We start from the raw sequence: 12585 nt of genomic DNA, 5'->3' as shown, positions 1-12585 counted from the left end.
TGCTGTGTGGTGCGACCAAAAATAAATAAATAAATAAAATAAAGATTCTACTCAATCACACACCAACTCATGCAACTATAAAGACCTGGTACAAAATGATTCAGCTTTTATTAATTAGCAAGATGCATCTTAAAAGAGAAGAAACAAAAGACAGAGTAGATACCAGAGCCAGGGGTGCTCCATGAGCAATCACAAAGGATTAGGGGTATACAGGGCTCAGGAAACCATTTGAGCAGATGGGGGCAGCACCCTCCGAGAGTGGGCCCGGACCCATGGGTGCTCCAAGATCTGGACCAAGGGCAACCGCTCCGAGGGCTGGTATCTGAGAAGCTTGGAGATCAAGTCCTGAGCCCCCAAAGGCATTGATGGGGGAAAACTTACATCTACCTGATGAGGCCACAGAAGAAAGGGAAATATGGTTAATTTCCTTGGTCCATTCAAGGCACTGTTCGGGATCTTAGCAGACAATCTTTGTGTGTGCCCTGGGCTACGCAGGCCCACCAGCCCCCACTGACTAGCTCCCACATGAATGCCCATAGTGTGGCCTTCCCACCTGGAGGATGCGTCTGTAGGTCTCATTATGGGAGGGGCTCTCAAAGGGCGGATTTCCCACCAGCAGCTCATAGCAGAGCACCCCAATGCACCATAGATCCACCTTCTCATTGTATGTTCTCCCCTCAATCATTTCTGGGGGCAAGTAGTCCAGTGTCCCACACATTGTCCTTCTCCTAGAGGGCAGAGAAAGGAGCACTAAGCAGAGGATCAGTATAAGGGAAACTCCTTCCCCAGCTTTCAATGAGACAGGAGACCCTAGGAAATCCTGGCAGCCCTCTCCCAGGCACAGGAATTTGGAAACACCAAATTTCAATACAGATCAAGGTTTGAAGAAGGCAAGTACTGGGATCCACCAACTCCATATTTTAGAACTTTTTTTTTTTTTTGGAGGTGCTGCACGTCATGCAGGATCTTAGTTCCCCAACCAGGGATCAAACCCGTGCCCCCCTGCAGTGGAAGCACAGAGTCTTAACCACTGGACCACCAGGGAAGTCCCTCCATATTTTAGAATTCTTCATACAATTATTTAGCTCACGATCCAGGATATTTTCACAAGGAAGATTTGGAACAAACTGATGGTACACCAAGAGGGACGAAGTAAATTAATTATGGTTTATTCATACAGTAAAATTCCTGGAATTATGGAGCAATGGTTCTTAATTTATTTACATGGAAAGTTATTGGTAAAGTTGTATGTTAACAGAGATTAATCTCTGTTAAATGGTTGAACCACATTCTTTCAGTCTACAAATACACATTAAATATAGGCATTTGAAAAAGGTAGTATTTAAATACAAACCTAGGCTTGTATCTGGATCTTACGTGTGAAATAAATCAAACTGGATCATTCTTAACTGGCACCCAGGGTGCCACCACCTGACCTACCTTAGAGAGGGGGTGTGCACAGACCAGCCAAAGTCTGCAATCTTCACCTCACCCCTGAACCCCAGCAGCAGGTTCTCCGGCTTAATATCCCTATGAATCACCTTCTTTTCATGGCAGTAGGTCAGAGCATCTGCCAACTCCTCCATTACCTGTGTGAGCAAAGAAAAAGCAGTCTGGAAATGGAGCTGGCCATGGGATGATTATTGCTGTGATTTCCCATCTGGAGCCCCCCCAAAATCTCTTGCTTCCTATTTCTAAGTCAGTTCCACTCATTTATTCAGTGAACTGCCATAGAGCCTTTCATGTTTCTTTCCATAAGGTAGCACACTTAGATTCTGTTGCTTACAACCAAAGAATCCAAACTTACACACACAATTTATTAATATTCTGGGGGTAATTAGGGTATCCAAATGTGAAGTTGTAGGATATAAGAGTCATTATATAAAATTTATAGATTGAAATTCAGAAATAAAGAAAAAAGCAATCTGGATACTCATGACCGCCACAAGCAGTGACCCCCATCAGCCCATAGGAAACTCATGAAGCCAAGCCCTCAGCCTCCCACCTCACCGTGGCTGTACGCTGTTCGTCTAATGTGTGGCTCTTTTGCAGCTCCTTGTAGAGCTCACCCCTTGGAGCATATTCTAGAATCAGGTACATCCGGCGTGCATCATGGAAGTAGTTGTACAGGCGTAGGATATTGGGGTGTCTGCGCAACAGGAGGAAGTGTCAAGACTCCTCCCTGAGGCCCAATTCATGATGCTATTACAAGTGACTGGTCACACAAGGGGCAAATTGTGCTGGGACCAGAATAGTAACAGCATGATCTGGAAGTTTGTGAGGGGAAAATGAAACAGGCATCAAGATTCTGATGTCTGACACAGGGAGCTTTAGATGGTGTAACTGGAATGAACTGCAGAGAAAAAAAAAATCTTCGTAAAGCAATTATACTCCAATAAGGATGTTAAAAAAAAAATCTTCAAGGTGAAAGCAAAGGGCCTATTTGGGGGTAGTATTGGGGGAAATGATGAGTTCAGATGTCAGAGATGGAAGAGGAAACAGAAACAAGTGAAAAAAAGAACCTGTAACAGGAATCTCATACAGAGACTGTCCTTACTGTAGATGTGCCTGGATTTCAATTTCTCTGCGCAGCTGGTGTTCCAGTCCTTCCTTCTCTATCTGGGACTTGAAGAGGACTTTCAGGGCCACAATGAAATGGCTTTCCTTGAGCCGAGCCAGGTACACATTCCCAAATTTTCCCTTGCCGAGAGGACGCCCGATTTCAAAATCATCAATTGTGAGGCGCCGCCTGATAGGAGAGAAGGAAAAGAGCCTCCGTTTCGGAGGTGGGTGGAGAGTCAGGGAAACTTCATGCTCGCCTTCCTCTTTCACTTTACCCTCCCTGGGCCCCTTTCCCTTCTCAAGGACCCTGTCAGGGTGTTTGGTCAATAACTGTCAGTCCCATGAGGCAACCTTCACACGTGGAGCTTGCTCTTCATCCCTCGGTCCCACTCCCCTTCCTTTTTCAGATACAAAACAAAAGCGCTCACATGGTTGGGATGCTGGGCATCGTTTGACCTGCTACAGCTACGGAAAAAAGAAAAGAGACGTCAATACTTTCTTCTGTGCACACCCACCCCCAACAACTGACACCAGGCCTTTCTTCTAAACCCTCTTTCTCTGGTCCTGGTACTTATCCCTTTCACCTGCGGGCTGCGCACTGCCTGACTTCATCACAGTTTTCGGGAGGCTCACTAGACAAGATGGTGGTGAGGAGGACGCCTTCCTGAGCCCTGAGGAGCTGGGTGTCCAGGAAGGAGGTAACCCTCAGGCTGAGGCTCTTCCAGTCCCGACCTGCTCCCACGCAGCCTCGGGGCAGTCACTGGGCGGGCACCGCCTGCGGGCTCCCCTGAGGCTCACCTGCGCACAGACCCACTACTTAATTAGATAAGATCCTGGACAACGCGGGCCAGGCCCTTTATACTAAGGGCTCTGGCCCCATTGGCTGAGCGGGTAGTTCCTGGTTGACTCCCACTGGTTGAAATGTCTGAGGCTTAGGCAGCGTGCCCAATAGAAGAGACAGGAATGAGAGCTCCCGCTCGTGGTTGGGGGGCGGGACTTAAGGCGCTGGGCCAATGAGAGGGCAGGGCGTGGAGACAGGAAGGCGGGAGCTAGGGCAGAAAGACACGAGAGGAGGGAGCGCCAGAAACCGGAAGGGGAGAGAGGGTGGAGGGGTGTGGAGAGTTTGTAATGCAAGAAGCTTGAATGAATGAGCAAACATATAAATCCGTGACTGAGTGACTGCTTTAACGAACTCAGTGACGTGACGCAGGTGTGGCTGAATATAAACCAACCGTAGGAAGCTGCCGGGGTACGTTATGCAGTTGGCAAACTCCAGAACCACGTGCAGCCCAACTGGCCCCAGCTTGAAGGGCGTGTCCTATTCAGGCCGCTCCCCAGGGTCCTCCTCAGTCACTCGCTTATGTGAGGGTCACCACTGTGGAGCTCCCCGAAATTTGTGCCTCTGTCCCCCAGTATCCTGTGGCTTGTGTGCCCTCCCCCAATACACCTGCCTCCCCCAGCCCAGGACTGCCCGGGCCACTTGAAGTGGGGGCACGGACCACAGCTGCATTCAGCCCTCCTGTCTCATGTACTTACTACAGCACAGCTGATCCTTGAACAAGCGGGATGGGGCGGGGGTGGTATTTAAGGGTGCTGACCTTCAGCATATAACTTATGGTTGGCCCTCAGTGTTACCACCAGGGTTCTTGGACTCCCTAATCAATAGAAATTGATATGAGGCCTGAGGAGAAATTCAGGTAAGGCTTTATTGGGACTCCTGCAGCAGGAGGGAGAAAACAAGTAGCAGGTTCGCTGGCTCGCTCCCTGAAGCGGGGCAGGCTGGGCCCTTAAACGAGGTGAGCCCAGGGGTGGGGCTGGAGGGGTGGCTTAGGTAATCTGCCCACCTCCTTGGTGGTGCTGTGTGCAGGGGGCATGCACAGTACCGTTTTTGCTCCCAGTACCTTGTTTTTGCTCCTGGTACCCTGCTTCTGTTCCCAGCTCCTTAGAAGTGACAGTTGGGTTTTTGGTCTTTTTGTATCTTGTTGCTCATAATTTGCCCCAACTGCACATGCACGCAGTTATTTTTAGTCCCTTATAGTTTCTTTGTATTTTGTTGCTGGAGGAGATGTTTGTCCAGGTGCAAGCACTGCAGCAAATGGTCCCACGTTCCAGCTTGCCTTATCAGTATTTGAGATTCCTCCATATCTGCGGGTCTGCATCCAGGGAGGGGTTCAAACAACCCCAAGTGGTGCAGTGAAATAGCATTTACTATTGAAAAAAACCTGCCTAAGTGGACCTAGGCAGTTCAACCCCTTTTGTTCAAGGGTCAAGTGTATTTGTTGGACCCAGTAATCAGTTTGCATTCTGGGTCTCAAATAGTAAAATCATCCCCCATATTTATTTGTTTGGCATACACAGAAATTTCAAAAACATTTGCAATTGAATTCTTTTAGACAGGTAATAGTGTGAATTGGTGGGGAAATTTAAAAAGGAAAAAATCTCCTCCAACTCAGAAAAACCTCTCCGAAAAGATAGTAGAGAAATAAAAGTTTAATATTGTATAAGCATTAAACCAGAATGTGATGCACAGCACAGTTGCTAAGAGATTGCAAAGAATAAAACTCACCCTTTCATATAGCCAAACAGACACAACCCATTACATACATTTTCAAACAATAATTAGTTCTCGAGTATTGACAGCACCATTTGTTACACATAGTTCACCCTAAATTTACCTGGTAATTGGGGTGACTATCTGCTGTTACACTGGCTTTCTAGAAGGGAAAACTAACTTCTCAATTCTTTATGACAGAGGTAGTTTTGCTACTTGGAGCAAGGTGCCTGTCAAAGTTAGGCTCCTACCCTCCCACAGAAGCTGGGATGTAGGGATGCTATCTCCTTTGATGTCTTCATTTCAAAGAGGTGGATTCCTAGGTCTTTGAGAAAGACATTCCTGGGTTCGGAGTGTATTGGGGTGTTTGCAGAAAAGCAAGGCTAGTGTGGCTTAGAGCTGCATCTTCAGGGGTTAGAGTGGTATGAGGTAAGTTGGAGAGATAAAGGGAGGCAAATTGTGTAGAACTTTGTCAGCCATAGTAACGAGGTTCTAATATGCACCTGAACGTGTTCTAAAATGTACCTGTGGGGGACTTCCCTGGTGGTCCAGTGGTTAGGACTCTGCACTTTCATTACTGAGGGCCTGGGTTCAATCCCTGGCTGGGGAACTAAGATCCCACAAGCCGTGCAGTGTGGCAAAAAGAAAGAAAAAAATAAGGACTTGCCCTTGACCAGCGCCAGGAAGACCACTTCTGAGTCCTTGGAATATCTTGACTAGTGAGAGCGATTTTTATGCTTACGCCTGTAGGTCCCACTGTATCATTATGACCAGATAATTTATGCTAACAATGTGACTCATGATGAAGGGTGGACTTTGTATTGCCTGAGGCAGCACTACATCTTTGCCTTCTGCGGATCCTGAGTATCCATGGTAGGTCACTTAGGCGCTGTGAGCCTCAGTAAAGGAATCTGTGGACTCTGAAGCTTGGGTGACCTTCCTTTGTTGGCGATAACTGAACATGTTGTCACACATCTTTGCTGAAATTTGAGTTCCTGTGAACTGCACAGGGAGGGATCACCTGGAAGCGGTGCTTGGTTTCTCCCGGACTTCATTACACGTGCCTTCTCCCTTTGGTGATCTTGGTCTGTGTCTTTTTGTTGTAATAAACTGTCATCATGAGTATCACAGCTCTTCTGAGTCTAGTGAATCCTCCTAGTAAACCACCAAGCCTGAAGGTGGTCTTGGGCAGCAAAGAACCATGAAAGTTTCCCTGAAAAAGAAAAGTTATGACCTAGGTGGGTATTCTGGTAAAGGCTTCCCTAGGGAAGTGTTATTTGAGGTGAGATGTGAAGGATAAGCACTCACTCACTAGCCAAAGTGGGTAAGGAAGAGCCCTACAGCAGGGGGGGAAATGAAAAGAAACGGAAACAGGAAGTGGAGAGAGAAGAGCAGTCAGACACGTGCAAGAGAAAAGGCAGTAAATTAGGCACATCCCTTACCAGGTAAGACCCCATGGACGGGCTATGTTAAGGATTCGGTTTTTATCCCAAGAGTTAAGGGAAGTCATGAAACACTTTAACGGTGTGTGTGTTGGGCAGGTAGCAGGGAGTGAGATGCATCATCTGAGTTTCATCTCTGGTTACACTGTGGAGAATGGATTGAAGAGGAAACGGGTAAAACAAGACCTAATTACTAAACAGAATTAGAGGTGATAAATGATGGTATTATGGTCTAGGAAGGAAGTGGTGGATTACAGAGAAGAGGATAGACTTGAGAGGCATTAAAGAGGCAACACTGGCAACTTTGCATGTGGGGGATGAGGAAACAGAGGTAACCAGGCTGAGTAAGGGATTTTTTTTTTTTGGCTGTGATGCGTGGCATGTGGAATCTTAGTTCCTCAACCAGGGATCAAACCTGTGCCCTCTGCAGTGCAAACCTGGAGTCTTAACTACTGGCCCGCCAGGGAAGTCCCCTGGGATTTCTATCCTTGGTAACCAAACAGTGCCATGTAGTGTAGAGGCAAGACTAAAAGTGGATCAGGGGCTTCCCTGGTGACGCAGTGGTTAAGAATCCGCTTGCCAATGCAGGGGACACGGGTTCGAGCCCTGGTCCGGGAAGATCCCACATGCCACCGAGCAACTAAGCCCGTGTGCCACAACTACTGAGCCTGCGTTCTAGAGTCCACGAGCCACAACTACTGAAGCCCGCATGCCTAGAGCCCATGCTCCACAGCAAGAGAAGCCACCGCAATGAGAAGCCCGTGCACTGCAATGAAGAGTAGCCCCCATTCACTGCAACTAGAGAAAGCCTACGCGCAGCAACAAAGACCCAACGCAGCCAAAAATAAATTTAAAAAACTTAATATTAGATTTAAAAATAAAAAAAATAAAGACATGGCCTTATCTCATTCTTTAAAAAAAATAAAAGTAGATCAGAATCAGGGAGAAGTGGAAGCCACTTTAGGAATCTTTAAAAAGTCAAGTGGAGAATGAGACATCTTTGAAACATCCAAGTGGGGACAGTAAGAAGAAAATCAGGGGTTCAGGTCTAGAGCTCCAATAAGTCAGGACTGGGAAAATATATTTCAATTTGTTCAAAGTACAGAAGATAACTGAAGCCAAGGGTGCAGATGAAGCCTTGGGAGAGACCACAGAGTGAGAAAAAGGCCTATGAAAAGTATTTAGAAATTTCAAAACTGAATGGGTGACTAGAGTTGGATGAGTTAGCAAGTTAGAAAAAAAGAAAGAGGGAGAGAGAAACCCAGGAGAGTGATGTTACAGAAGCAAAGAAAAAGAGTATTTCAAGAATGGAGTGGTCAACGGGGTCAAGTTCAGTCTCAAGAAAGACAAGGCTTAAATTTTTTTTCTTTTTTTTCGGTATGCGGGCCTCTCACTGTTGTGGCCTCTCCCGTTGCGGAGCACAGGCTCCGGACGCGCAGGCTCGGCGGCCATGGCTCACGAGCTTAGCTGCTCCGCGGCATGTGGGATCTTCCCGGACCGGGGCACGAACCCGTGTCCCCTGCATGAGCAGGCAGACTCTCAACCATCGCGCCACCAGGGAAGCCCCAAGGGCTTAAATTTTACAAACATGGGAGTCACCACCAACCTTGCCCAGAGTGGTGTAGAGGGTGCGACTGTACCAAGGAGGTTCACAAGGTAGGGAGGCTTGGGAAGTGGAGAAAAATGGAAGAGGTAATGGTGAAGTGCAATCGCAAGGAAAGGAAAATAGGTCCAAGGGGACTCCTCAGTTAAAGGGAGAGGGAGGAATAAAGAAGTGAGATGTGGGATAGAGTGGTGCCTGACACTCAAGGCCATGTGTGAGGACAAATCAGAAAGAGTGAAGGACAAAAGAACATGCAGATGAGAAAGAGGCTTTAGGCAGCTGAGATCACAGGTACAGCAAACATTGGGCAGACTACGATGGGGAAAATGTTGACGATTGCTTAAGTGTGATTCCAGGTTTCAAGGAGAGAGAAAGTGAGGAGAGCACATCAAATGTGTATGAAGATTTATACCTAAAATCAAGAGCATGAAATGGAACTAGAATGAGCAATAATAAGCAGAAAGGTTGAAAGACCACGTGGCTACAGATGCCATAAGGGACAAGGGAGGAAAGTGATGAGGATGCCTGTTAACCAGGAGATGAACAAGAAAACAAATGATGTAGCAGGACTCGGGAGACAGCACACAGAAAGGCGTTTCTTCCTTCACGTCTCAGAAAGTTGGAATCATACAGGGAGACTATCTGAAGTTGTCATTAATGAATTTGTGGCCCCCAGCTAGTCACACTTGGTCATTGTCTGAAGTGTGTGACTTTGAGAAGGGAATCTGGAACCATCTTTCTAAAAGACAAACACCTGGGGGTACAGGTAAGTGGCATCTAACACCTTGGCCTGTCAAATACCTGCTTTCTATTTGCTCACCTGGACAGCCTCTCCTTGGCATTGTTCTTTCCTCTGTCCACGACTCTCCACACCGTTCCAATTTAAAGATTGCATCTGGCTGGGTGCACTGACACCCTGGTTTCTGGAAATGCCTGATTTGCTCTGTTATATTCCTAGTATTTATCTTCTCATTAACGCTTTCAGGCAGTTTTAAAATGTAGGATTTAGTATCCTGATATGAGGCCAACAGATGATTGCCGTTGAAGAAATACAGTTCTGTAAGATGAGGTCACGCCATGCTCCACAGGGTCACATGGGGATGCACTAGTGTGGAGTCAGAGGCAAAAGGATGGAGGCGGAAGTGTAGGCAAAGACTGTGTTGTCATTTTCACTGGGAGCAGTGGGCCAGGGGAAGCAAGCAGGGTAAGTAGGTTTAGGGTTAGCTAGCTGGGATAATTTCAGCACAGTTCAGAGTGCAGGGGCTGTCCTTAGTTTCCTGGGATCTAGGGAAGGGTCTTGAAGCATGAGAACTTGATAAAGGCAGTAGTAGTGGCGTCTGGGCTCTGGAATGGCTGGTTTGCATTTAAAAGGCACACCCAGTGAGGAAAATTATCTGGAGGAATCGGCTAGCTCTAGGAGGAGCAGTCTCTACAGGATCAGCAAGGTCCCAAATGTTAGAACTTCAGAATAAAAGCACATACTTTAACACATGGATATCCAAAACAAAGGGAAGGAGGCGTGGCCAGGAATTTTCTAAAAAGTCTTCCAGCAGGTAAGAACCAGGTCAGGAAGTACCAACAGGAAGTCACACCACAGGGCCCATGGCACTGACACTGCTCTGAGGGAGGCAAAGTTGCCCATCTACCATTTAGACCTTTACCTGTGAGGTGTGTAACCTACCTGTGAGCAGATTACAAATCTTTAACCCTCAACTCTCAAGGATGACATCATTGAGCATTCCAGAGCCGCACCACCCCCCCATCCCACAACTGAGACAGGAAAGGTCATCTGCAGGCCAGAGTGTGAGTACAAAGGGGAGAGGCACATACTCCCAGAGACCAGATTCCTGTAGGGGTCCAGCACCATGTCTCCAGCAAGGGCCCTCCCCGCTGGAGCCACCGGCTCCCACTCTCTCCAAGGGAAACTCACACACAGATCATGAAGGCGACTAAGCCTGAAACGAAGTCTTTAATTAAATCTTGTCAGGTGCACTGAATGATGCACATATTCCTTATTTCTCTCTTTGTTGAAGACAGAGGCAAACAGCATCAACAGCAGGAACAAAGAGACAAGAAATTGTTGACTTGCGTGCTATAGGAACACACAGCATTGATCTGGCATTTACATCTTTATAGATAAGGGTAAGCAAGCAGTGGGTGTATTTGCAAGTCAGACCACTTGAAGCCATGTATCTGTATATATATACACACACAGAAATACATATATATTAGGTCTATACACATTTATATACATATATATGGCCTCAAGTGGTGTACATACATACACGTACATATACATACATATATTAATATTGGGAAGAGATAAGGAACTTTGTCACCAGACTGCCTCTGTACTTTGTCATCACTAAATTAAATCCTGGCTAGCTTGTTAAGTTCTACTTTGGCTTACTGATTTTTTTTTTTTTTTTACAACAATTTCACCTCAGAGTTATGACTCACTTTTTGTTGTAGGAAACTGTATTTGCTTAATGTTTGTTACAGAAGTCTGAATTAATCAGCATCTTAGTACCATTTAAGTCACTATGAAGACGTAACACAGCAGGCCTGAGACTGCTATTCTCTTGAGCTTGCAAGGTTCACCTTTGCAAGGGCTGGGGTTTGGGACCTCAGATTTTGGGAGATTTCCCATCATTCCCACAAACGACGAGTGGCTCAGTGTGCCCAGGTTTTTTGTTTAACTGTGTGGCTTAATGCCAAAGATCTATCTATCCTTCTAGAGGTCTAGAATTTGGTATGTGCTAGAGTGTCCCCAAGAAACCCTGGGCACTGGGTCTCTAATTAGCTTCCCCCCAGTAGACATTTCAATCTATTGCTGTTAACTCCTTGATGGAGCTTAAATTAGGCCCATCCTGTGTGACTTCCCTGAGACAGGACCACTGCAGATTGTCCCTGGTTTCCTCTGGACTTCAGTCCTTGTGCCTTTTCCCTTGGCTGAGTTTGCTTTGCACCTTTTGGTGTAATAAGCACAGCTGTTGACTGTAAAAATACGCAGAGTACTGTGAATCAGCAAATTACTGCAACTGAGGGTGGTCTTTGATGACCCAAAACAATCATTCATTATGACTATGATCTGGCCATAAAAGCTTGTGTGGATTTTCTTCAAGGTCAACATATGTTCTATACGGTGCCAACTATATACACAGCTTTGTGTAAACACTGTGAGGGAGCCAAACATTATAATATAAATTCCCTGCTGCATGTAGCCATTCACTAGAACACACATATACTGAGTGTCTACTAGGAAAAAAAGAACAGAATGGGACAGTGGCTGGATGTGGGTGATGATGAAAAAATGGCTGCAAAGTGTGTCTGGCTTGGGCAACAAGGCAGAAGACAGTAGGATTCACGGAGAATCCAGGCACCTTAAACACAACTCTGAACAATTACGGGTCTCAGTTGTAAGATCTGTTCTGAGAAATTCTTGTGGATACCAGGCTTTTCATTTCTCCAGTTAATCTAGGGGTTCTATCCCAACATCAAGATAAACCACCAGAGAACCTTGACCTTGGACTATACAGTTTTGCCTGCTTTCTCAGAGTCCTTCTTTGGCATTATAAGCTAGGCAAAAATACAGAAGATGTATAAAAGAACCAAATGGAAATCAAACAACTGGAAAATTCAAAAACCAAAATGAAAACTCACTGGGTGAGCTCAATAGTAGATTATATATGAGACAGAAAGAAACCAGTGAGCTCAAAGGGAGATCAATGAAAGTTAATCAATGTGCGGAACAGAGAAAAACAGACTGGTGGAAACAAAAAGATGGGAGCCTGAGGGTCCTATGGAACAAGAATGTGAGAATTATCATTCACGTTACTGGAGTCCCTGAGAGGAGAAAAAGCGTGGGGTTGAAAACATATTTGAAAAATAACAAAAAATCTCCCAAATTTGGCAAAGAGCATACACCACATGATTCAAAAAGCTGAGAAAACACCAAACAGGATAAACCCTAAAAATGCTATGCCAGGACACATCATAAACTGAATATTATAATAAAAAACACTTTGAAAGCACCTGACGGAAAGGATGCCTTTCAAATAGAGGAACAATGAGTTGAAAGGCAGGTTTCTCATCTGAAACCATGCTGGACAAAAGGAGTTTGACAGAAGAAAAAACAGACATGTTTTCTTTTGTCCTAAAAGAACTGTGGACCCCAAGTCTTATGTCGCACAAAAATATCCTTCAGGAATGAAGTGAACATAAAGACATTTTTAGATGAAGAAAGAAAAAACATTTGTTAACAGCAGACATACCCTAGAAAAAAGGCCACAGGAAATTTGCCGAACAGAATGGAAATGTTAAAAGACTTGGGACTTCAAGAATGGAGAAACAACAATGGAATGGTAAAAGTAGAGGTAAACAGACTATGCTTCTCATGAATTTTGTGGGGGGAAAAAAAAAACTCA

At 45.7% G+C, this 12585-nt stretch overlaps 1 protein-coding gene across 1 annotated transcript; it reads right to left on the bottom strand.

Moving 5' to 3' along the window:
• Positions 1-84: 84 nt before the first annotated feature.
• AURKC (aurora kinase C) lies at positions 85-3348 on the bottom strand. The gene is made up of 7 exons (XM_029202814.1): positions 3147-3348; positions 2991-3027; positions 2558-2749; positions 2011-2149; positions 1441-1589; positions 554-728; positions 85-387 (listed from the first exon to the last, which is right to left on the bottom strand). Exons 1-7 carry the CDS (start codon positions 3172-3174, stop codon positions 217-219), a joined length of 891 nt encoding a protein of 296 aa, XP_029058647.1. The 5' UTR covers positions 3175-3348; the 3' UTR covers positions 85-216.
• Between the last annotated feature and the right edge of the window lie 9237 nt (positions 3349-12585).

This window comes from Monodon monoceros, unplaced genomic scaffold, assembly GCF_005190385.1.
Source record: "Monodon monoceros isolate NGI ecotype Baffin Bay Population unplaced genomic scaffold, NGI_Narwhal_1 Super_Scaffold_10, whole genome shotgun sequence".
NCBI classification, from domain to species: Eukaryota; Metazoa; Chordata; class Mammalia; order Artiodactyla; family Monodontidae; genus Monodon; species Monodon monoceros.
Note: the sequence above shows the minus strand (reverse complement) of the source record. Positions and strands in the feature narration are given on the sequence as shown.